At 47.4% G+C, this 26,222-nt stretch overlaps 1 protein-coding gene across 1 annotated transcript in view; it reads left to right on the top strand.

The window, feature by feature from the left end:
- The first annotated feature begins 299 nt into the window (after positions 1-299).
- Positions 300-26,222, top strand: part of LOC147112359 (protein eyes shut homolog) — a 378,050-nt gene continuing 352,127 nt past the window's right edge. The window contains exons 1-2 of the mRNA XM_085996557.1: positions 300-567; positions 24,951-25,121. Coding sequence (XP_085852683.1) covers positions 318-567; positions 24,951-25,121 — 421 coding nt within the window. The 5' untranslated portion in view covers positions 300-317. The remainder of the gene's footprint in view (positions 568-24,950; positions 25,122-26,222) is intronic.

The following is a 26,222-nucleotide window of genomic DNA, read 5'->3' as shown; positions in this document are numbered from 1 at the left end:
AATTGGCTGCTGTGTTTCCCACATTACAACAGTGACTACACTCCAAAAGTACTTCATTGGCTGTAAAGCGCTTTGGGACATCCAGTGGTCGTGAAAGGCGCTATATAAATGTAAGTATTTCATTCTTTCTTACTTATATTTGTTCATTTTTGTGAATATATGAAAACTCAAGGGTGATTTGTTGAGATTAAGTCACACTCACAATGAACTTCTCTATGGAACATAGGAATTGATCTGGCAAGGGTTTTGCCACGTTGGTATTGATGCTGACAGTTGTTCTAATTCTGGTTTCTTGCAGATTTCCCGGGGTCAGCGCGATGCTGCCGGGTTCAACAGCAACATCGAGGGCTGCCCCTGCGGATGATGCAAACTCTTTGTTGCTCCCAGTGTTGCTAACCTCTGCCCTCCCAGCAATGACCACGCAACTCCCACCGCCAAAGACCTCCAACTGCCAAGGAGACATTTGCCAGAATGGGGGCACATGCCGTGATATCTGGTTGCCCAGTGGTGCTGCATCTTTACAGTGTGACTGCCCTCTACATTTTGCTGGGCATTTCTGTGAAAAAGGTAACTTTCTGTTAATAATAAACTGCTCTGTAATATCGCTAAGGATATGAGGTCAAAAGTAAGATCTTTCTTGATGTTCCATTTTTGCATCTGTCTATAAGAAGCCTTTCCAATTGGTGACAGTCTCTTGAAGAACAACTTAAAGAAAACAATTAATTTACATTTCTATCGCACCATTTCGATCCCCAGGATGTCCCAAAGTGGTTCACAGCCAATAATTATTTATTACAATTATTTTTGAATTGTAGTTAGGTAGGTAGCTGACACAGCTGATCTGTGCACAGCAAGATCCAACAAACAGCAAGGAGATAGATGACCGGTTAGTCTATATTGGTGGCTGAAAGAAAGAACTTGCATTTATATAGCGCCCGTCATAACCTCAGGACATTCCCAAAGCGCTGAAATTACTAACCACGTAGCAAACGTTTGAGTACTAACAGAAGCTCAGCTAGTAATTTGAAGTTTGTACACAATACCATCCCCAGTTATGACTCTTCCTCAACTAATGCTTCCCCTTTCTGCTGTTCTCATATCCCTGGAACACTCTTGTATAAAGTCTCCTTTACTGTCCATATTTCTGTTAGGTACCAGCCTTGTAGATATCGCAGTGCACATCACTTCCCATCTTCTAGATAAAACTATAATGGGCAAGCAATTCTCCAAATCCCTCCCCACCACCATTAAGACAATGCTGAAACTAATTTATCACAATTGCATTCATCTCTAACACCTTCCTACACCACTGAATAGCAATTTGAATTGTTTAACCCTTGAATAGCAATGGGAATTGAAATATACAGTCATGAAATGCTTAATCTTGTTTTATGCACTGATTGAACCTCCTAATTACACAATTGAGTAAAGCATTTATTCCAGTCGGATACAGTCAACCTGAGAATGTTTTTCTTCTCAATTCTGGACTACCAACCTGAGAAAGGCAGTGAATCCTCTGGAGTCTTTGAATTATTATCAATCCTTGTTGGGAACGCTGCGATTTCAAATTGCTCTGTTTACTGTGACTGAATTTGGTGCATAAGCACTTATCAAGTGGACTACCTGGCTTTAATTAGGAAGGTTTGTAATTGTATTTCAAAGTCTGGCATCAGCTCTCTGGTTTATGCAGTGGAGTGGAATTTTACCTCATAATCTATACAGATTTGCTCATAATTGTTCATTATTAATTATGTCAATGCCTGCTGTGGCTCAGTGGTAGCACTCTCGCCTCTGAATCAGAAGGTCATGGGTTCAAAGCCCCACTCCGAGCCTTGAGCACAAAATCTAGGCTGACCCTCCCAGTACTGAGGGAGTGCTGCACTGTCGGAGGCACCGTCATACAGATGAGGCATCAAACCAAGGTCCCATCGGCCCTCTCAGTTGGATGTACTATTTCATAGAGCTTTGAGCGGTCCCCTGGTCATGAAAGGTGTTATATAAATGAAAGTCTTTCTTTCTAAACGAGCTCCTGATACAGTTAATCAAGTTACCATTATATCAGCCTAACTGCTAATTGTTTCATTGGCAACCCCTAGTTAAATGGTTATGGGTGTCAGTTGTCAGGTCTGGGTTGGAAGGATTCAATCAGCTATTTGCTGAGCTTTTAGATACAGCAATTTCCAATAGGAGACGGAAATAGACTGAGGCACATTACTGACTACTGTGCATGGTTTACCGATCTTCATTAACATTATTGTAATATTCTACTGTAACAGCCTGATTTTATTTCACTTAACCTTGAAGTTAAAGCAACATGAATAGGGAATTTCCATTCCAAGCCAATTAAGGATGTGAGGTCAAAGGTAAGATGCTAAGCACTATGGATCTTTCTTGATGTTCTATTTTTGCATCTGTCTATAAGAAGCCTTTCCAACTGCTAACAGTGTCTTGAAGAACAATTTAAAGAAGTGTATATTGGTGGCTGAAAGTAAGAAAGAACTTACATTTAAGTCAATTAAATCCAAACCAATTACAGCCACTATTTAAATCAGCTATTGCTCATTTGCTGTCATTTAACTACCATAATTTTAGTGACAGAGAAAGAATGACTTCTCACCGAGTGGATAAGTCCTTTTCTTTCAGCGGCTGATTGACCTACTGCAGATTTCTACAGTTTGGATTTTCGTGCTGTTAAAGATCTGTTAGGTATCATCATTAGGCTGCCTAACCCCACCCCCACTAACAGGGATTAGGCAGGTGTTACTGCAACTATCCTACTGTTTGCACGCAGGTGCTTACACACACACACAACAGAAAATACAGAATGCACCATGCAGCACACACACCGAATAGCTCAGAGACTATGGGGTCGATCTTCCCGAAGCTGTCGGGAAGAAGGCGGGACTACAACTTTCGGGTTTTAGACCCGCCTACATCGCCGTCTGGCCAATCCGCGTGATTTTCCCTTGATTGACCTTGTTGAGCTCGCCCAGCGGGCTCAGCAGGCCAATTAAGGGCCACCTGGCAACAGGTGACGTCACAGACTGCAATTTCATCTGTCAAGAGTTCTTGACAGATGAAATATCAGTGTTTCACAGCTGTTTGAAGCTGCCAAACACTGACAGTCTGAGTTCTAACATGAGTCCTTCTGCACAGACTCAGTTAGAGCTCTCAGCAGCACTCAAAGCTGAAGGCTGTCACTTTTCACAGATCGCAGCCATTCAGCTTTAAGTGCCGGCTGAGTGATGCGCTCCCGATGCCTACAGGAAGGAAGGCTGTTAAGTACAGGTAAGTAAAAGTTCTTTACACACTTTAGAAACACACTTACCTTTGCACTCATGCACCCATCACTCACCTGAACACCAACATCACGACCCCTCCAAGTCCTTCAACCCGACGGCCCACCTGCTCTAACCTGGCGTGGTTTGGAGCCGTCGGGAATCCCACACGACACCCCTCAAAATAGGGATTAGGCTAAAAACTGCCTGTTAACTACCTATTAACAGGCAGTTAATTGGCACTAATCCCTTCCCACCTGGGGTCGGCGGGTCCCAATGTGGGGCGGGTACCCGCCGCCTCTGAAACTTGCGTGGAGCGGGGTTTTGGGCGGGATGGTGTCGGGACCCCCGAATTCAGGATTTCACCCCCCACACGCCTGAAACCCCGCCTGACGGCTCCAGGAAAATTGACCCCTAAGGCTGCGATTTTGCCAGTCGTGGCGAGTCCAGTGCGGCCAGAGCAGACAGCGGTCTCAAACTCCGTACCGTCTTCATCCCGCCTCCTCCAAGTGATTTTGACCTGATTGGAATTGTTAAGCCCGCCCTGCGAGGTTCCCAGCCAATTAAAAGGAAGTGGATCTGATGACGTGATCTGATGACACGTCATCAGCCGGTTTCCTAAATGGGGCCATGTCCACATTCATTTTGACAGTTGTGCTGTGAGTGTTCTGCAGCATTGAGATGCTGCAAACACTGACAATGACTGCACAGAGGTGCAGGGCTGCACCCAGGCTCTCCTATGACTCCCTCCATATGCTTATGGAGGGAGTCACAGCATGCAAGAGGTTTTCTTCCCTTCCCATGGGCGGAAGACACCTCCCCAGGAGACCACCGCAGCCTGGTTGCACATTGCACAGGAGGGCACAAGCAGGGATGCTGTCAGGAGGACCAGGCTGCAGCGGCACAAACCTTTCAATTATCTCAGTAGATCACGAAACGTTACTGCCAAGCCACACTCAACCTCATCCTATGTGCCACTCATCACATCCCCATCACCCTGCCTTCCCAACCCTACTCCTGCATATCCTTACTCACACCAACTTACCTTGCACCTCCACCCATCCCTCTCTATCTACATTATCACTTCCCCATCTCACTAGCCACCCCTCACACTCACCCTCATCCTACTGCAAGCAGACCAACTAAGAACACACAAGGGTAGGTACTTGGGTGGTTTAGCCAATGGTCATATGAAGTTTCTGGTAATGTGCTGTCAAACATTGAAATCTTTATTTTGGACAGATTTGTGTGCACCTTTGGAAGTGGCTTAGTGAGTTGCAGTAAATGGTGAGACATAACATCCCCCCCAATGGTGAGTGTGAAAGGAATGGCTTGGACATTGTAAGGATGCTTTATGGTGCTGGTGTGGGGTGGTGCCAAACTGGTGCATCATGTGGCAGCCAGGGTGTACAGCATCAAGTGAAGCAAACCTGGACATGGTGAGGGCATCGCTGGCACCCCGGGCAGCAATGTGCACGGGTGAGGGTGCCCTGTGTCCAGTGCAGCATCAGTTGATTGCGGAGAAGATTGGTGTTGTTGTTGGTGCTGCTGGTGTGCCCAGTGATGCTGGTGTTGGGGCTGATCGTGTTGGGATTCTGAGGACCAAGGTGAGACTTTTTCAAGGGCACTGATGTTGCTGGAATAGATGGCAGGTGAGATTAAGATGACAGAAGTAATGTCAGAATTGAGATAGGTTGTTCCAAGGAGGTGACAGTGGATAGAGAGATTACTCCAAACGCTTCAAAAGTGTGTAAAGCTCAAAAGTGGGTTCCAAATCATTAATGCTCCAGCTTCTGACATTCGAAAATGACCAGCTGTGAAATGGTAGCTTGTAGACCACTTTTGCAGCTTTCACCTATTCAAAGAAATGAAGAGTTGTTCAGAACCGGACATACTTACCTGGCGTGATCCCCGAGCGACGTGAACCTCATGGAAAACTTGGGAAAATGCTTTGTACCTGGTAAAATGCTGATTAAATTGCTTTAAACACACTCTTAACTATCTCAATTGCATGACCCGCCGCTTAGTGCCGGGTCTGCAAAGCGCAGGCAGCACCGGTACTAGGGAAACTCACAAGGAGGCGGGTTTTAGAGCAGGATTTTTTAAATTTTGGCAGTGGACCCGCCACTGAACCCACCCTCTGAGCGCCGGCAAAATTCAGCCCAATGTGTGCAATTAGCAATGTTCCAGAACTTATGCAACCTTGTCTTGGTGTACGAGAGGGCGGAGTTGATCTCCTTCCTTTTGTGCCTAGGATGTTCCTTCTAAAAGCAAACCCCTAGAGAAGGGGTCCTGTTTCGTCGATGAGAGCCTTAGCTTTATGGGTTAGGGACATAGGAACAGCAGGAGGGCATTCAGCCCCTTGAGCCTGTTCTGACATTCAATTAGATCACAGCTGTTCTGTATCTTAACTCCATTTACCCGCCTTGGTTACATAACCCTTGATACCCTTGATAACAAAAATAGGTTTACCTTATTCAATCAAATACAAATTTAACTTGCATTTGGATGTTGTTGAGCAGAGACCAAAACATGTGTGCACGCACAGAGCTCCCTTTTCTATGGTCAGAGAAAGTGTGGGTTTGGCCACCACATTGTTTTGATTAGGGACTGACCTAAAACGGGTACCTGTCATATAATTGTAGTCCTTACTGATGCCTGAGTTTAACTAGAACTAGAGATAGAAACCGATTGATAATTAGAAGTCGTAACTGACTGAGTGATGGGGATACCAGAAGAGCACATATGGAATGTCAACCTACATATTGCTTGATCCATCTTCCACTATTGTCCGTACCAGAGGAGGAGAAAAGTTTTTACACGGCAAGTTGTTTTGATTTGGAATGCACTGCCTGAAAGGGTGGTGGAAGCAGATTCAATATTAACTTTCAAAAGGGAATTGGATAAATACTTAAAAAGGAAAAAAAAATTGCGGGGCTACAGGGCAAGTGCGGGGGGAGTGGGACTAATTGGAGAGCTCTTTCAAAGAGCCGGCACAAGCACGATGGGCCGAATGGTCTCCTTCTGTACTGTAAGATTCTATGACTACCTTTTATATTAAGAAGTACACAAATAAGATCCACGCCTAAAGGGCCTTATTTACACGCATTTAAATAATGGAAAAGCAGGAGTCTAGGCTACCATCAATGCCAATTGCCCCATTCTGTCCTCTCAGTGGAATCCATTGAATGTTAGCTGCGACTGGATGGTAGATATTACTGGCAGGTCAGAAGATGTCAAGACTTACATCACAAACTTATAGACAAGAGGAAAACCTCTTTGCCAATATCTATCTTGCATAAGCCATACATTGTTAGAATGCAGACATTTAATGAACCATTCTCCTGTTCCTGACCACATCAGAAGTCATTTGTACTTTGAGAAGAGCTGCTGCATAATTAGTGCACCAGTAATGACTACTTTAGTGCTTCTGAAGCACATTCATTTCTTCCAGAAAATCAAGACAGTTATTTCAGTACAACGGTATCAGCAAGCCTCAATTAGAACAGTGCTGGAGCTGAAAGGTCACTTAGTGGTTTGATCAATATTTGCTTTCGCCCAGCTAAGTAAGCTGCAGGTCTCGGCACTGCACAGGTCTATCGAACTTTTTGGAGACAAGGACAGAGTCAGCTCACTTTTCTTTTGCCCCTTAAGTGTGAACAGTTCCATTGCAAAATACTCCTGAAGCCAGATAGGCAGAATTCATGGACTAGAAATGGCCCAGAAATTCGGGTCGGGGGCTTCCCGCGGGTGCAAGCCCCCGACCTACACTTACCTAGCGCGCCGGCAGTTGACCTCTTGGCCTGCGTGGAATTCCTCTCCGAGGTCTGTCCCAGAGGCCGGCGCGCTATGCTGGCGTGTCCCAGGGGCGTAGTTAGTGCGATGCGTCCCCTGGGATCACGTGAGCAACAGGCAGCCAATCGGAGCAGGGAATGCTCCATTCATAAGTCTTGACAGATAGACCTGTCAAAACGTATAAATGCTGAGGCTGTAAAACTGTACTTTACCTTCAAATAATTTTTCTTTAAATCACACTTTGTAAATAAACTATAAATGACATTAAATAACTATTTTAAACAAAAATTAAAATTTTTGAAAAAAATAATTTTATAAAAAAACAGGGCTAAAACTAAACTTACCTTGCTTTAAAGTATTTAAAAGTAAAAAACCTGTGGAAAAAATGTTTTAATTTTAAATAATTGACCACTTACCTTTGAAAATGAAGTCCTTACGGCTGCTTTTTACATTTCTAAAATGTACAGACTTACTCGCACGTTAAAACCTGTAAAAAAAAAGGAAGTTCAACGCGCACGCGCAGACTCCCGCGCACACGCGTTTGACCTCTGAACCCCTTGGTTCAGAGGATCGGAAGTGCCGGTTTCCCGCGCATGCGTAGTGCATGCAAGATGCCGGCACTTCCATCGGGTCCACGCGTGAGTACTCCGTCCGTACTCACGCGTTGGGACCCAAATTTCTGGGCCATTAATGTTAGCAGAAAGACAATTGTCCCCTCAGCCTTTGGCCACCATTTAAACAAAAATGAAGCTCAGTTGACTGCCTGGGAACTTTCTAAACTTCGGTTCACACCAGTTTACAGTTATCCTTTCGCCAGTGTATAGTCATCTCACCGCCCCTGCCTATCGCCCATTCTGGTGACTTCATGGTCACATTATCCTGCACAGTTTGGGGACCATTTTTAATCATGCGCCACTCCCTGTGTTGGAGCCTTTCTGGCAGTGAGTGTGGTAGCAGAAATATAGCTACAATATTTTATGCCGACTTCCAAGATTGCCCATTTCATTTCAGTTGAAAGCTAAAACATTTTGCACTGACTAGCTGTGTGCCGTATAATTGGTCTTCAGGAGAAGCCCATGGAATATTTAAAACCATTCTGCACATTGCTATTCAGAAAACAATTCTTCCTTCCCAATAAACTGAGATAATTAGTTTGATGGATAATTTAGCTGAAGAGCTATTACCTTTCATTTAGTCAATTTTACATGCTGGATAATCCACAATTTACAATTAACATTATCTAGAGGAAAATGAAGAATTAGACTCTTCAAATTATTCTAAGCAATTTTTTTTTATGTGATAAAGTCTTACTTGGCATGCTTGTGGTGAGCTCTACTCACATTAGGGGAAGTCCCTGACCTAATCTAGTGCTTCTTTAACAAAGCTCAGAGGGATCTGCCAGGCATCCTGAGAACTCAGTGCTCAAAAAATAGTGACAGTTAATTGGCCTTTTTTTATGTTTCATCATTATCATCATCATCATCAGCACGCGCAGTCTTCTTCTGTATCGCCGTGGCTTCTACCACTTGTGCTGTTGCTGCTAATTTACGGTCGATTAAGCTGCCTCTTGGAAATGCTACTCTTTTTCCCCCAGACGTTGTGGCAAAATAGCCGGACTCCTATATTCGGAGATTACTCATTTGCATTACTCCCAGGAGAGCTTTCACATAATGAGGCAGATCAAGTATTGAGATACTTCCTCTGAGCTTTATTACATAGCCTGCAAGGAAAATGTTGATTTAAAAAAAAAAAAAAATCCATACCCTCGCACCACTCTGGCAAATTGTGTGCATTTGCATTTTTTCATAGATAAGCTGACCCGCAGTAATGAGCATACTCATTTGACCACTCTTGTTATGGCTGTACAGCAAGGAAAAGAGTCGTGAGTTTAGGGATGGCATGTTCATAATATAGAAATGATGATCAGAAAGATCATAACAGCAACGATTAAAATAGAGGAAAATGCAAGCCCAAAGTTTCTTAAGGCCAGACCAATGCCTTATGCGATCCGACCAGCGTCACTTTGCTGAGTTCTTCAAGGAGCAGTCACGTGAGGAACGGGAGCACGCGGAGAAACTGATGAAATTCCAGAATCGGCGTGGAGGCCGAATCATCTTGGCGGACATCAAGATATTGAGAAGGAGTGAAGGGATAGTGAGCAAGAGTGAAGGAATAGTGAGCAGGAGTGAAGGGATAGTGAGCAGGAATGAAGGGGTAGTGAGCAGGAGTGAAGGAATAGTGAGCAGGAGTGAAGGGATAGTGAGGAGTGAAGGGGTAGTGAGCAGCAGTGAGAGAAAGTGAGCTGGGAAGGCAGAGCAAATATGTGAAGGCAGAGCAAATATGTGAAGGCAAAAGAGAATATGGCAGGGCTGGAAGGCATTTATTTTAATACAAGGAGTCTTGCAAATAAGGTGGATGAACTGAAGTTGTTGTTGAACACATGGGAGTACGATATTGTTGCTATCACGGAGACATGGTTGAGGGAGGGTCAGGACTGGCAGCTCAATATTCCGGGGTATAGAATCTTCAGGCGAGACAGAGGGGGGTGTAAAAGGGGAGGGGGTGTTGCAATATTAATTAAGGAGTCAATTACTGCTGTAAGGAGGGATGATATATTAGCGGGTTCCTCTAATGAGGCCATATGGGTAGAACTTAAAAACAAAAAGGGGGCAAGCACTTTGCTGGGAGTGTACTATAGGCCCCCAAACAGTCAGGGGGAGATAGAGGAACAGATATGTAGGCAAATCTCAGAGAAGTGCGAAAATAATAGGGTAATAATAGTGGGGGATTTCAACTTCCCCAATATAAATTGGGACAGTCAGAGTGTGAAAGGCTTAGAGGGTGCAGAATTCTTAAAGTGCATCCAGGAGAGCTTTTTGAGCCAACATGTAGAAAGTCCTACAAGAGAGGGGGCGGTACTGGACCTAATTCTGGGGAATGTAGCCGGGCAAGTGGTGGAAGTGTCAGTAGGAGAGCATTTTGGCGACAGTGACCATAATTCGGTGAGATTTAAGGTGGTCATGGAAAAAGACAAAGACGGCCCGGAAATAAGGGTTCTAAATTGGGGGAAGGCCGATTTTAATATGATAAGGCAGGATCTGGCCAAAGTGGACTGGGAGCAGCTGCTTATAGGAAAATCCACATCAAAACAGTGGGAGACTTTCAGAAGGGAAATTGAGAGAGTACAACGCCAACATGTTCCTGTAAAGGTCAAGGGTGGGACCAACAAGCAAAGGGAACCTTGGATGACAAGGGATATACAAAAATGCATTAGAAATAAGAGGGGGGCTTTTGGCAGTTACAAAAGACTAAAGACAGAAGAAGCCCTAGAGGAGTATAAAAAGTGCAGGGGCATACTTAAAAAAGAAATTAGGAGGGCGAGGAGGGGCCATGAAATAACACTGGTGAGCAAAATAAAGGAAAATCCTAAGATGTTTTATAAGTATATTAAGGGCAAGAGGATAACCAGGGAAAGGGTAGGGCCCATTAGGGACCAAAGTGGCAATCTGTGTGTAGAGCCAGAGGATGTAGGCGGGGTTTTAAATGAATTTTTTGCATCTGTGTTCACTATGGAGAAAGACGATGCAGACATAGAAATCGGGCAAGGGGACTGTGACATACTTGAACATATTAGCATCGAGAGGGAGGAGGTGCTAGCGGTTTTAGCGGGCCAAAAAGTGGATAAATCCCCAGGCCCGGACGAGATGTATCCCAGGCTGCTGTGGGAGGCAAGGGAGGAGATTGCAGGGGCTCTGACACTAATTTTCAGAACCTCTCTGGCCACAGGGGATGTACCAGAGGACTGGAGAACAGCTAACGTAGTACCATTATTCAAGAAGGGTAGCAGGGATAAACCAGGGAATTACAGGCCAGTGAGTCTAACATCTGTGGTGGGGAAATTATTGGAAAAAATTCTGAGGGACAAAATTAATCTCCACTTGGAGAGGCAAGGATTAATCGGGGATAGTCAGCATGGCTTTGTTAAGGGTAAATCATGTCTAACAAATCTGATCGAATTTTTCGAGGGGGTGACTAGTGGGGTGGATGAGGGAAATGCTGTGGATGTGGTGTACATGGACTTCAGTAAAGCTTTTGACAAAGTCCCGCATAGGAGACTGGTCAAGAAGGTAAGAGCCCATGGGATCCAGGGTGCCTTGGCGCGTTGGATCCTAAACTGGCTGAGTGGCAGGAGGCAGAGGGTGATGGTCGAAGGTTGCTTTTGTGACTGGAAGCCTGTGTCCAGTGGGGTACCTCAGGGATCGGTGCTGGGTCCCTTATTGTTTGTGATCTACATAAATGATTTGGATGAAAATGTAAAAGGTATGATCAGTAAGTTCGCAGATGAAACGAAAATTGGTGGGGTGGTAAATTGCGAGGAGGAAAGCCTCCGGCTACAGGACGATATAAACGGGTTGGTCAGATGGGCGGAAAAGTGGCAAATGGAATTTAACCCTGAAAAGTGCGAGGTGATGCATTTTGGACGGACAAATAAGGCAAGGGAATACACAATGAGTGGTAGGACCCTAGGAAGTACAGAGGGTCAGAGGGACCTTGGTGTACATGTACATAGATCCCTGAAGGCAGCGGAGCAGGTAGATAAGGTGGTTAAAAAGGCATATGGGATACTTGCCTTCATTAGCCGAGGCATAGAATATAAGAGCAGGGAGGTTATGATGGAGCTGTACAAAACGCTGGTGAGGCCACAGCTGGAGTACTGTGTGCAGTTCTGGTCGCCTCACTATAGGAAGGATGTGATTGCTTTGGAGAGGGTGCAGAGAAGATTCACCAGGATGTTACCTGGGATGGAGCGCCTCAGCTATGAAGAGAGGCTGGACAGGCTGGAGTTGTTTTCCTTGGAGCAGAGAAGGCTGAGGGGGGACCTGATTGAGGTGTACAAAATAATGAGGGGCATAGATAGGGTAGATAAAGAGGAACTTTTCCCCTTAGTGGGGGGGTCAATAACAAGGGGGCATAGATTCAGGGTAAGGGGCAGGAGATTTAGAGGGGATTTGAGGAGGAACTTTTTCACCCAGAGGGTGGTTGGAATGTGGAACTCAATGCCTGAAAGGGTGGTGGAGGCAGGAACCCTCACAACATTCAAGAAGCATTTGGATGAGCACTTGAAATGCCATTGCATACAAGGCTATGGACCAAATGCTGGAAAATGGGATTAGACTGGACAGGGATGGATGGGCGGCGCAGACACGATGGGCCGAAGGGCCTCTTTCTGTGCTGTAAAACTCTATGACTCTATGACTCTAAAGATCTAACGTGGCTCGAGGAAAGCAAATTGGCTTCCAGATACATTCCACCCTCATTATACCACAGTCTTCTGGAGTTGAGCATTTTGCATGTCATAATGAGGCGTGTGAGGCAGTGAATTTCCTGTTACCCTAAATTTAGGACCCAAGGCCTAGTAACCTTAAAAAGGAGACACTCTTGAGAACTAAAACCCTTATAAAGAGAGCTGGGTGGAATGCCTTCCCGTAATATCCATTATTTACTGATTCTCAAACCAAATAAAGGTAGGGACCTTTTAGGGTACTGGCAGCACAGTTGGCTAAAACATTTTATTTCTCCTCTGAGGCTTGGGTTGGGTCAGTAGTACAAATGTTCCATTCTTCTCTTGGCCTTTTAATGCCTTCAATAAAAAGCATTGGGCAGCCTCAGCCTACTCCCTAGTGTGCGAGTCTGCAGAACAAAACTGGCCTTAACTTTGTCTAGACTGTTGATCTTATTCATAAAGGTCAGAAGAATGATTGAAGTAGAAAATGAGAATGTCACAATGGTGCCGTGTATGGTGTGGAAATACTCTCCTTAGATTGAAGCACATTATTGGTTTAGAAGGGACTTGATTCTACATCAGGCCACACTCCATTTGACTTGCAGTACTTGGTGATGAAACTGCATGGCAAAAAAAGCTCAAATGCACCTTTTCCAGATGCTTGAGATCATTTACCTTGCTGGCTGTGGAATAGTTTGATACAGAGGGGTTGAAACTGATCATCGGTATGCCCATTTTCTGGAACGATTTTACAGGGCTTATGACCTGGGCCCCAAGGACGCCTGAAGACTGTCTGCCGCCAAATTGGCCTCAAATGATTTTCAGGCATCCAAGACAGCTGCTTAAGACAGGCGCTAGGCCCCTTGCATACGCTAATCAGGGACCTAATGCCCATCTTCGGTCCCCTCTGAGAAATTGGGCTGCCAATTCGGGCCTGCTCTGCTCAGGTGTTCTGGGCCTGGATGTGGACTAGGACGCGGCCGCCAGTGAAAAGGTAAGTTTAATTTTCTTTTAAATATGCCTGTGGAGCCAGGAGGAGCAGAAGCACAAGTTGTTGTTGTAGTAGTTATCTTTTTGCTGTTTGTGGGAGCTTGCTGTGCACAAATTGACTGCCACGTTGCCTACATTACAACAGTGGCTACACTTCAAAAAGTACTTCATTGGCTGAAAAGCACCTTGGGACATCCTGAGGACGTGAAAGGCGTTATAGAAATGCAAGTTCATTCTTTTTTAATTCCAAATTCGAGTTCTTAATGTTCTTGGCCGCCATCCAATTGGAGTTCAGCCAGAACACACTGATAGTCACATGATGAATTAAGTGAACTTTGTTGAAGAAATGAAACACGAAATAGCTTGGCCTAGGACGGTATTGATCCCGACTTCCTAAAATGCTTCATTAGCAATGTACCTCGCAGTCTTCATAAACCTATTGCAGTCTAGGGATGGATCATTCATTGTTAAAATTGACAGACTAATCCCATCAGGCCCAGTAGGACACCGAGCTTGTACGTGCATCTGATCTCCCAGTTGTAACTTTACTGCATCCTTACAGATAATTTTGTTGGAGACTAAAATACCCTATTGATTGAGCTCTAAAAGTTGTAAATTTGATTTATGAGATGTGTTTGATTAAAAGAATGACTGCTGGAAGGGGTTAGGCTGCTTCTTCCTTCTTGGTAACAATCACTTAAGCCCACAACCTGCAAGTAAGATAACATAGAGCCACAAGGTCAGAGGAGCTGAAGGTCAGTAGAAGTGGCAGGACCGTGAAGGAAATCTAAACTTCGTTCCGCCACTTAGCAGAGCAGTTGTTTCCAAAGGCGGCCATTTCCTCCTTTTTTTTTCTTCTCTTGTTTATTTTTACATAGAATTTACAGCACGCAAACAGGCCATTCGACCCAACAGGTCTATGTCGGTGCTTATGCTCCACACAAGCCTCTTCCCACCCTGTTTCGTCTAACCCTCTTTTCTTTTTTTCTCCCTCGTCAAGGCCCTCCTTCACCTCGCAATGCCGAACGCAGTCAGGGCTGGCCTTAGGGAAAATGGCGCTCTGGGCAAACTTGTATTTTGGCACCCTTTCTTTGAGTTTAAGTATGTAGTACTATTAGTGAAAGTTTTGGAAATAAAGCTGTAATTTCAAAAAAATGTTTATAATTTAAATTATAAACGATATATGTAATAACAAATAAAATTATCGTTTAGCGACAAATAAACTGAACATTAAATTAAACACTAAACTAAAAAATAACAATAACAAATAAAACCTTTGTTACCAAGATATTTTGAGCCACATCATTCTCGATAGGCAGGATAACCAGTGAAGATAGCCTGTCGTCTCCCATGGTCGATCGCAAATATGCTTTTACGAGCTTCAACTTCGAGAAGCTCTATTCGCTGCTCACCACCAATACAGGCATGGTTAACAGGATCCTGAGTGCTATCCATGTGTTTGGAAACTTGCTCTTGAAACTTGAAGTTTGCTCTTCTTGAGGAGCACTACAACCCATTGGAAGCAGACTTCAGAGAGAACCAAGTTTTTCATAGAGCTCAATGTCGTTAATGTCAGACCCTTTTGACCACAGTGCCTCCCCCCCCACCCCCCGATCACAGCACCCCGGGCAGTCGCCCACCCATAAGGCCGGCCCTGCATGCAGTTCCCTAACAAGAGAGCGAGCAGGCAAGCCACATCTGTCTAGGCTTCTTATCATTGCTGTTGCAAGGCTGGCTGACTGGAGCTGCGAAACAACGTTTGCTCAGCCTGTGATTATTACATTTTCCCAAGGAGAATTGCACATCATGCCTCATCAGAAAGAAACAAACTTGTAATTCTATAGCACCTTTTACGACCTCAGGACGTCCCAAAGCGCTTTACAGCCAATGAAGTACTTTTGAAGTGTAGTCACTGTTGTAATGTAGGAAATGCGGCAGCCAATTTACACACAGCAAGCTCCCACCATCTGCAATGAGATAATAACCAGATAACCTGTTGGTTGAGCAATAAATATTGGCCAGGGAGAACACCCCCGCTCTTCTTCAGAATAGTGCCGTGGGATCTTTCATGTCCACCTGAGAGGGCCGACAGTGCAGCACTCCATCAGTACTACACTGGAGTGTCCGGCTGGATTACACGCTCAAATACCTGGCGTGGGACTTGAACCCGCGACCTGCTGACTCAGAGGCGAGTGTGCTACCCACTGAGCCACGGCTGACACCTACAGATACCCTCAAACTAGTATAGCATGGCCAAGTGCAGAGTAAAGCTTCCTCTACCATTGAAGTGTACCCCAGCGATCGAACAATGCCTTCAGGAAAGGAGAAGGCGGGGAGAAAACTGGCTGAGAGCCACCCCGCCCAAAGTCCCGCTCCGGCCCACTGGCCTCCATGTCATTCCTACCGCGTGGGAGCGGGGACAAAGGTACCCAACACGAAAAGAAAAGAAACAATAATCTGACCAAATACATAAATAGTCACCATATACACGGCAACTTCAAATGTGCCAACGTGTTAAGAGGACTATGTCCTTTGATCAATCAACGTTGGGTGAAAAGGCGGGAAGGGAAGCTTGTCAGCCAGTATGTTGAGGTTTCCCTTGTGTAATAATGTCTGAATTAGTGGGTAGGTTTACAGTTGCCACGTGTATGATGCTCGCTGCTCTGAACATTTCATTCACTTAGCATGGAGTTGATAGAATTATTATTCAGTTTGAGCTAACTTCCTTTCTGTGTGAAATTTCAATCAGAGTGCCGTTGGACCCGGAACGCACTGTAAACCGGGGTCAGCACTGCACACGGCAGGGATGGGAGCATTTTAAGTCGTTTATCTTTAAATAAAAGCTGCAGAAGTAGAGTTAACAAGAGAGATACACAAAGAGCGAATGAAGATAAGGTTGTACAACTGCTCTGAAACAGGTGACAGCAGTTGATTGGATTAACTAAAAGGTCAACATTGCTCATATATTCGTATATGTCAATACATGTGGGTATTTCAGAGTTAACCTGCTGATCACTGAATATCTTTGAACGCCTTCACAATACAATTGAGTTTAATTTCATACGTTTGCAGGAAAAATGAACTGCTACACACTTCCATCAAAGATGAATAAAACATGAAGGGAGCAGTTTACACAGGAAGAACTTTCACCTCCGGGATCTAGATATGAATCCTGCCCAGAGTGATGAGATGATTATCTTTTCTCTCTTTGTCTCCCTAGTGGCTTTAACCACCGTTACCCCCATAAAGGTTGTTGAGTTAGCTCTTGAAGTGATTGATAAAGCTAGGATGTAACAGTATCATTCCTCTACCTTCATACATCGACCAGTACACCTTGTACAATCCCTACACCTTGAACTCCTCTATGTCAAATCAATGGGAGGTTGCAAATCTGGTCTCTTTCAGTTCTCTGAAGCCACAGTTGCCTCTTGGTTCATGGATGTCTGACCAACAGGTACCACATGTTACCTTTGGAGGATCCACCTGCTATCCTTCTTACTATACTGACATCTTGCCCTTGCTATTTGCTCTGCTCTCAAACGTACCTTACTTATTTCATCCAATCAAAGTTCAATGTTCTCTTTTGTGCCCAATATTTACTGTTCCACCTCAACCGCTCTGAACTCTATAATGACAAAGATCTGAATGTGGATCCCATATATTTGAAGTGTTTTTTTTTCCAGCATCTCTATCAAAGTTCAATATAGCAGTCACTCTTCTCTCCTCCAGCATTCAATCCTTCTCACACAGTTACAGTCTTTTTCTTGTGTCTCGGCACATTATTATATAAATGCAAGCTCTTCCTTTATAGTTATCATGACAAAAGCACAGCTCCATCTCACTTCAAACTAGACCTCTTTCATCCTCTTTTCAACCTTAGTGGTATCCTTCACTCTGGATCGCAATCCTTAGCTGCTGCTCACAATAAAAGAAATAGCTTTCTCAAGCATCAATGGTAGAATAAATGCACAACACATTTGAAGCAAACACACTTTGCTTCTCTATTTGAGTAATTCTATTTGTGAGTCCACTGAGCAAAACTGTCCACAGTTAAAGGGGCCAGTAATGTGGCTGCTGCTTAAACATTGACCCAAATTTTCCTGGGGACTTGTGCCATTGTAGAGGCGTATCTATGTCATAGGGATCCTTGAACAGTGTAGAACAATGAGGAAGTTATGGAGTAAGTGACTTACACCATTAATTACACCACTCCGTTTTTTCCTGGGATGTTTGCACCACTCCACCATTACCCAAGCTGAAAACAGTGTGAAGGTTCATTATCATAGTTCCGCCCCCATTAAAATCAATGGCACCTGCGATTTTCCTGTATTTAAACCAGTTTTCACACCGTAACCATTTAGACTGAGAAATAATGGTCTAAGTGCCCTGGCAGCAGTGTGATTTATTGCTCAAAGATCAGGTTTAAACTCCCAGGGGGTGATTTTCTCAATGGGGAGCTTTTGGAGGCAGGACTCCCACTTGTCAGGTTTCAGTCTCGCCTCCATCAACTTCTGGCCAACCCACGCTATTTTCCCTTGATTGACCTTGTTAGCAGGCCAATTAAGGGAAAGCCGGTTGCAGAGAATGTCAATGTATGACGCTTCATCTGTCAATCAAAAACTTTTGACAGATGAATTGTCATCGTTTGACAGCTCTGTGAAGCTGTCAAACAGTGACATTCTCTGTAGTTTGATGAGGTCTTGAATTCAAGACCTCATCAAACAGCTTTCTTTTGCAGAAATGAGATGGTTGTTGCGTTGGAGAATGCAACGGCCATCTGTCATCTCTACCGCAGAGGTCCGAGACTCTCCGCATACACACCGACTGAACACTTTGCACTTACCTTAGATACTCACCTCTCCACACTTGCACCCATCACTCACCTCCACAGCACACTTTTGGACCCCACAGGCCCCCTACTCACCTCGGTGACCTGGCGGGTTTCGGAGTCTTCGGGAAGCCCGCATTTTGAGGGCAAGAAGGGGACAATTTCTATTTTCTGCCTGTTTACCTGTTAACAAGCAGTTAATAGGCTTTAATCCCTTCCCGCCTCCAAGGAGAGGGGACCCGGCGCGGGACGGCTACCCACCTCCTGGCAAGATGACATGGAGGCGGGTTGGGCACCTGCCCCCAAATTCTGCCATTTTCCCGGCAGTCCCGCCTCCATACCCGCCTCCCCAGGGCTGGCAAGATCGCGCCCCCAGTGGCTAAAAATGTATTACTGTCGCAAAGATTAAACAACTGCACTCTTTGAGTATCCACCTCATGCACCTGGTGTAGTGTATGTACTTTGCAGAAGGAACTATATTCTGCAGCCCCTGTATACTGCAGTACCAGTAGTGACCACCCCTGTATATAAGCCTGTGTAGTAACTTTTGCATAGTAGTTCCAGGTTGTCTCCACTCAGTAAAGACCTGTTATAACCAACTCCTGCAGTCCGTGTCTCAATTACACACGGACATAATACCTGGGATTATCAATTTTAATATTCTCACATTGTACATCCTTAGCCCATTCTATTTATGAGATCATTTTCAGAATTTAAATGATCCCTTCTCTGTCTCCCCCACAGTTGTCATCCTCACTAAAGACACTAACACAACAAACACATCTTTTCTAATCAGTCTAATTAGCTTCTTAATCACTATTGTTTCAATCGGTTCTGAGTAAATTGATCCTAAAAACATTTCAAGCTCATCTACTGAGAGGAACGTCTGCATGCCAATATGTACATTTTTACTGTCCGCAAACATTTGCGATCTTCAGCCTCGTGCAAACCCAGAACTTGTCAAAAAGAGAAAAACTCAAGGTTAGCTTGCTTAGCTCAGCTTATGCCGTCGTAATCCACGAAAATAAAAGTCAATAATTATTTTATCCTAAATTATCAATATTTTATAATGTGGTGACTTGGAGTGGTCTGGATAAACAGATCGCACACAGCATTGACACTGACGCAAATCTGGAAACTCAAAAAGGGACACCAGAACTTCAAATAATTGTAAGGTTTATTTAAGAATTTACTCTTCCGTTCACTGAGACCCCCTGGCTCGGCATGGTGAATGTGCTGACACTACAGCTGATAGATCGGCTCCGAGTGCCTGATTGGCCGTTATGCTTGCTGTGGTGTATTGTAATTAGTAAACTGGCCAAATTGGGAGCAAGTTACCATTGGTGAGATCGGCACGTGAGACGGTGAGATTCTCCACGTCAACCGCCAATCTTGCTGTTACGGTAAAATCTGTGCCGGTGAATCCAGCAGCACACCAGCGAGCAGAATGTTTGTTTTTATTTTGTTGCTACACCAGTTCTGAAAAGTCAATCGGAGGACAATACACAGCATGACTAGGTGTGCACATACCTGTGTGAATGTTTGCTCATTGGTAGCACTCTTGCCTCTGAGTCAAAAGGTCATGTGTTCAAGCTCCACTTCAGAATCCTAAGCAAATAATCTAGGCCTACACTCCAGTGCAGTACTGAGGGAGTGCTGCACTGTCAGAGCTACTGTCATCCGAATGAGACGTAAAAGATTCCCTGGCACTATTCAAAGAAGAGCAGTGGGGTTCTCCTTGATGTCCTGGCCAATATTTATAGCTCAACAAACATCACTAAAACAGATTATCTGGTAATTAACACATTGCTGTTTGTGGGAGCTTGCCTTGCGCAAATTAGCTCCTGCGTTTCCTACATTACAACAGCGACTGTACTTCAAAAGTACTTAATTGGCTGTAAAGTGCTTTGGGACATCTTAGGTGCTACCAACTAAACCACAGCTGACACTAGAACAACATATCACATACAGTGAGGTAGATATTCATGCAGAGTTAAAAAAAAAGTTGTGTGGGAATTGAAAGCGTGTGGCGACACGCCACCATTGGACATAATCCGCTCACGGCGGCACGGACAGTTTACGCAGGCGCACTGCCGGCAGCAGCCGCCCCCAGCCGGGGGCCCTTTCCTCCGGCAACTTGTTTCCCGCAGGGACAGGCTGCCGGGAGCACTTCCTGTCTGGGGAGTATTTAAGTGGTTGCGCGGGCTTTTCAAACTCTCTCTTTGCCATGATGTAAAATAAAGCAGTTGTGTTCCATCAACTCTGGTCTCGACTCCCACGTTTGCCGCGGTATCTCAACACTGGTGACCCCGACGCTCAGGACGAATCCTAAGCTAGCATGGCGGATACAAACGCAGTCACGGTTAAACTACCGGACTTTTGGGAGAACCTGGCCAAGGCCTGGTTCGTTCAAGCCGAGTCCAGATTCCAGCTGAGAAGCATTACAGTCGACGCCACGAAGTACGACTACCTTGTCGCCTCTCTCACCTACGCCACAGTCCCCAAGGTTTGGGCAGCGCTGCAGGATCCACCAGTGGAAGGCAAGTACGAACATCTGAAGGCCGCGCTTCTTAAAAAATTTCAGGCGTCCTCTTACCAGCGCAACTGCCAACTCCTCGACCTCCCAGACCTTGGTGACGCTTCACCGGCGGACCTGCTTTCCCACATGCTGTCCCTCTCGGACGACAAAAACCCCGGCGCCCTCTTTCGCACGCTTTTCATTCGGCAGCTCCCCGCCAGCATCCGCCCGCTCATTGTGGAGTCTGGCTCCACGGACCTGAATGAGATAGCCGAAAAGGCCGACCAGCTGCTCTCCGCGCAGACAGCCCGCGACGTCGCGCCCGACCTCACGGCAACAACCACGCGGTCCCCCCGGCCCACTAGGCCCGACCGCCCTTCCACTCCGGGTCACTGCTACTACCACACCTGTTTTGGCACTAGGGCCCAACGCTGCACGCCACCGTGCACTTTCAAACACCCCCCCGCACCGGCCCCCACGATGGCTGCGGGGCAAAAGGGGCCCCTACTGTACGTCACTGACGACAGCACCAACCGCCGATTCCTGTGCGACACAGGAGCCCAGCACAGCATCACCCCCGCCTCCGCCCTCGAAATCCAACGCGGCGCACGGGGTATCACGCTGGCCGCAGCCAACGGCTCTGACATCCGCACATACGGCACCCGCATGGTCACGCTCGACCTCGCAGGCCGCCGCTACCGCTGGGAGTTCCTCACAGCCAAGGTCCTCTGCCCACTCATCGGTGCTGACTTCCTACGCACCCACGGCCTCCTTGTCGACATTCCGAGGCACCGCCTCGTCGACATCAACACTATGGCCCCCATCCCGGGCGCATTCACCCCGGCCCGTTCGGCCGGCCTGACGACCTACTGCCTCGCCAGAGCCACGGACGACTACTCGGAACTACTAGCCGAGTTTCCCGCCCTCACTAACCCGACCTTTTCGGCCAAAGCCGCCAAACACGGTGTGGAGCACTATATCCCCACCACCGGCCCCCCGGTCTCTGCCCACGCCCGCAGACTCAACCCGGCCAAGCTGGAAATCGTGCGGGCCAAGTTCACCACCATGGAGCAACTCGGCATCATCTGCCGCTCCAGCAGCCCTTGGGCCTTGCCCCTCCACATCGCCCCCAAGCCCGGCGGAGGCTGGCGCCCCTGCGGGGACTACCACCGCCTCAACGACGCCACCACCCCCGACCGATACACGGTGCCGCACATCCAGGACTTCTCGGCCCGACTGGCCGGACGAACCGTCTTCTCCAAGGTCGACCTGGTGCGCGGTTACCACCAAGTCCCTGTACACCCCGTGGACATCCCCAAAACGGCCGTCATCACCCCATTCAGCCTGTTCGAGTTCCTGAGGATGCCCTTTGGCCTCAAGAATGCAGCCCAGGCTTTCCAGCGCCTTATGGACTCAGTCCTCCGGGACCTGAACTTCCTATTCGTCTATCTAGATGACATTCTCATGGCCAGCTCCTCCAAACAGGAACACCTCGAACACCTTTGCATCCTGTTCGGGCGCCTAGCCCAACACGGGCTCATCCTCAGCCCGGCGAAGTGCCAATTCGGCCTAGCCGAGATCGATTTTCTCGGCCACCACATCACCCCTGCTGGGGCCGTCCCCCTGCCCAACAAGGTGCAGGCCGTCCAGCAATTCCCCCGCCCCAAAACCATCAAGGGCCTCCAGGAGTTCCTCGGGATGGTAAACTTCTACAACAGGTTCATCCCCAGAGCTGCAGCCCTCATGAAGCCCCTATTCGACTCCCTCCGAGGTAAATCCGGCAAGATGGCCATAGCCTGGACCACTGACACGTCAGCCGCCTTCGACGCCACCAAAAACGCGCTCGCCGACGCCACCCTGCTCGCGCACCCGAGGGCTGATGCCCGGGTCGCGCTCACCACCGACGTCTCCGACCATGCGGTCGGAGCCGTGTTCGAGCAGTGGGTCAATGGCGCGTGGCAGCCACTTGCCTTCTACAGCCGCCAACTGCGCCCCCCGGAGGTCAAATACTCTACTTTCGACCGCGAGCTCCTCGCGCTCCACCTGTCGGTCCGCAATTTCAGGTTCCTCCTGGAGGGCCGCCCCTTTACCGCGTACGTGGACCACAAGCCGCTCACATACGCGATGGCCAAGCACGCCGAACCCTGGTCCGCTAGGCAGCAACGCCAGCTCGCGGCCGTGTCTGAGTTTACCACGGGCATCCAGCACATCTCCGGTAGAGACAACGTTGTCGCCAACTGCCTTTCCCGTCCCGCCATCTGCGCGAATCACCTAGCGGTCGACTACGCGCAACTAGCAGCGGCCCAGCTCACGGACCCAGACCTCCTCTCGGCGGCTACCAGCCTGCCAGGGCTACACCTAGCCAAGGTCGTGCACGGGCCCGAAGCTACGGCAGTCACTTGCGACGTCTCACTCGGCCAACCCAGGCCGGTCGTCCCTGCAACCTGGCGCCGCCGCATCTTCGACGCGTTCCACGGGCTCTCCCATCCCGGTTCCCGCGCATCCGTCAAACTCCTCTCCCAGCGCTTCGTCTGGCGCGGCCTCAGCAAAGATGTTCGGACTTGGGCCACCTCCTGCCTCGCCTGCCAACGGGCTAAGGTACAGCTGCACACAAAAGCACCCCTGGGAGACTTCGAGGTACCCAGCCGCCGCTTCGACCACGTACACGTTGACATCGTCGGTCCTCTGCCGCCATCGCAATGCCAAACTTATCTCCTCACGATGGTCGACTGCTACACACGCTGGCCTGAGGCAGTGCCGCTGACCTCCACCACCACAGCCGACATCGCCAGGGCGTTCATTAACACCTGGGTCGCGAGGTTCGGCGTACCAGCCGACATAACCTCCGACAGAGGCGCCCAGTTCACCTCCGAACTTTGGACGGCCACAGCACGCAACCTCGGGGTGACGCTCCACCGAACCACGGCGTACCACCCGCAGGTCAACGGGCTGTGTGAACGCTTCCACAGGTCACTCAAGGCCTCACTCCACGCCAGCCTGCAGGACAGTACCTGACTGACCGCCTACCGTGGGTGCTACTAGGCCTACGCACCGTGGTCAAGGAAGACCTCCAGTCCTCAGCAGCGGAGTTAGTCTACGGACAACCGTTGCGCGTACCAGGTGAATTCCTCCCGGAGGCTACCACGCCTTGGTTGGCCGAACAGCAGCGGCTCAACTCTTTCTCTTCCGCTCAACAGTTCGCCCCACTTCCGGTCAACCGACACGGCGAACTCGCACCTCACGTCCCGCCAAACTTACAGCAGGCACGCTTCGTCTTCGTGCGACACGACGCGCACCGCGGACCCCTGCGACCCCCGTACGACGGACCGTATGAGGTACTACAAACCGGGGACAAGGTCTTCAAGCTGCGACTCGGCGACAGGGTCGAAACAGTCTCCATCGACCGACTCAAACCAGCACACACAGAACCAGGGGAACAGGTCCCTGTGGCCCGACCTCCAACTAGAGGCCGTCCCGCCAGCAAGCCAGCACAGCCGGCGGCAAACCGCCCGGCCCCACCAACTAGACCGGCGACCACTCAGAGCCGCTCCGGCAGAACCATTAGACCACCGTCACGACTCGTCCACTCCTCCTAAGCGGATTCTGGGAGGAGCTCTGTGGCGACACGCCACCATTGGACATAATCCGCTCACGGCGGCACGGACAGTTTACGCAGGTGCACTGCCGGCAGCAGCCGCCCCCAGCCGGGTGCCCTTTCCTCCGGCAACTTGTTTCCCACAGGGACAGGCTGCCGGGAGCACTTCCTGTCTGGGGAGTATTTAAGTGGTTGCGCGGGCTTTTCAAGCTCTCTCTTTGCCATGATGTAAAATAAAGCAGTTATGTTCCATCAACTCTGGTCTCGACTCCCCCGTTTGCCGCGGTATCTCAACAAGCGTGTCATTATTGCTCCTCAGCTACTAACCAATAGCTGCTGTTAAAGTAAATTGAGTCTTGTGCCGCAAATTTTAAGCTTCTTTGCCAGCAACAAGAAGGCTAACTGGTGAAGAGGTGGAATCTGCAATCTGAATTCAATTTGGAGCCAGCAGCTGATTTACTTAAGAGAAATGAACTCTCATAATTTTTCTGATTACTAATTTTGAGACTGAGATTGTGGGCCCAAGATGTTATTTTCAGCTGTAAAATTGGACCAGGAGTGGAATGCCAGTATTTATATACTTTTGTTTCAGGTTTTGTGGTGCTGTATTTTTCGCTCAACTATTGGAGCCAAAGTGTAATCTGCCACTTCTTCCATTTCAGATATCACACTGTTTTTCCCATCGTTCAATGGAAATGCTTATATAGAGCTTCCTTCACTTACAACAATATTAAGAAGAGATTCAGACCTTAATATTGGAACAGGAGACGACACAGATGTGACGCTGTACCTAACAATAAAAACAGCCTCTTCCACCGGCACCATTCTTTACAGTGAGTGTTGACGATGCGTGAAATGAGGATTCTGCCCTTTTAGTTCATTAAGTCGCGAACAGAATGTTATGCTGATAAGGTTAGATGCAGTAGGGTGGGAGGAGGCTCGTGTGGAACATAAACACTGGCATAGGCCAGATGGGCCGAATGGCCTGTTTCTGTGCTGTAAAATTCTATGTAATTCTATGAATGCTACCTTCACATTGCTGTAACCTCCTCCAGCCCTACAACTCTACAAGGACTCTGCATTCCTCCAATGCTGGCTCTTGTGCATCCCCCAATTCCTTCGGCCCACCATTGGCAGCCATGCCTTCAGCTGCCTGGGCCCTAAGCTCTGGAATTCCCTCCCTAAACCTCTCTGCCTCTCCATCTCTCGCGTCCCCATAAGAGACTCCTTAAAACCAACCTCTTTGACCAAGCCTTTTGGTCACCTGTCCTAATATCTCCTATGTGGCTCGGTGCTATATCTTGTTTTATAATGCTCCTGTAAAGTGCCTCGGGACGTTTGTCTTTGTCAAAGGCACTATATAAATGCAAGTTGTTGTTTGGGTCACTGGTAAACTAATTGAAGACCTATGGCCTACAATAGCCGTTCTCTCCCATCCTCCTTGCTGTGTGTCATCACTCCTGGCATGGGATCATCTTGGGCTGATAGCTGTCAACTAATATCTGGTGGTGGTCAGCTGACCAGGGTGTGAATAATGGAGATGCACAGGTGGATAGTTCATCTGGAGTTTCTCTTGTTTCTGTTTGGGGATCAGAGAAATAATTGTGCAGAACCTTTCCGTAGGAAATTAAATTGGTGAGGTGGAACTCATGGTAAAGCAGATTGTACATGGTCCATTGTAGAAGCAGGCTTGATTGGCCAAATGACCTATTCTTGTACAGTGGCTTCTTATGTTCCATCTCCATCCAGTGTTGGTGCAGATACAAAAGGAATATAATTCGGGGCAGAAAAAAGTGTCCATGGGATATAGCTGGTTTCTAGTCAAAGGTGGGATGGTAGAATTTATGAATAGAATTGCAAATATCAGGTTATAAAAATAATTAAATCACCTATAACCTCCATGCAACTTTGGAGCACTTGATTTTAAGCAGCAA

Source organism: Somniosus microcephalus, chromosome 9, assembly GCF_052327205.1.
Source record: "Somniosus microcephalus isolate GS21.2 chromosome 9, FLI_Smic_1.0, whole genome shotgun sequence".
In the NCBI taxonomy this organism is placed as follows: Eukaryota; Metazoa; Chordata; class Chondrichthyes; order Squaliformes; family Somniosidae; genus Somniosus; species Somniosus microcephalus.
Note: the sequence above shows the minus strand (reverse complement) of the source record. Positions and strands in the feature narration are given on the sequence as shown.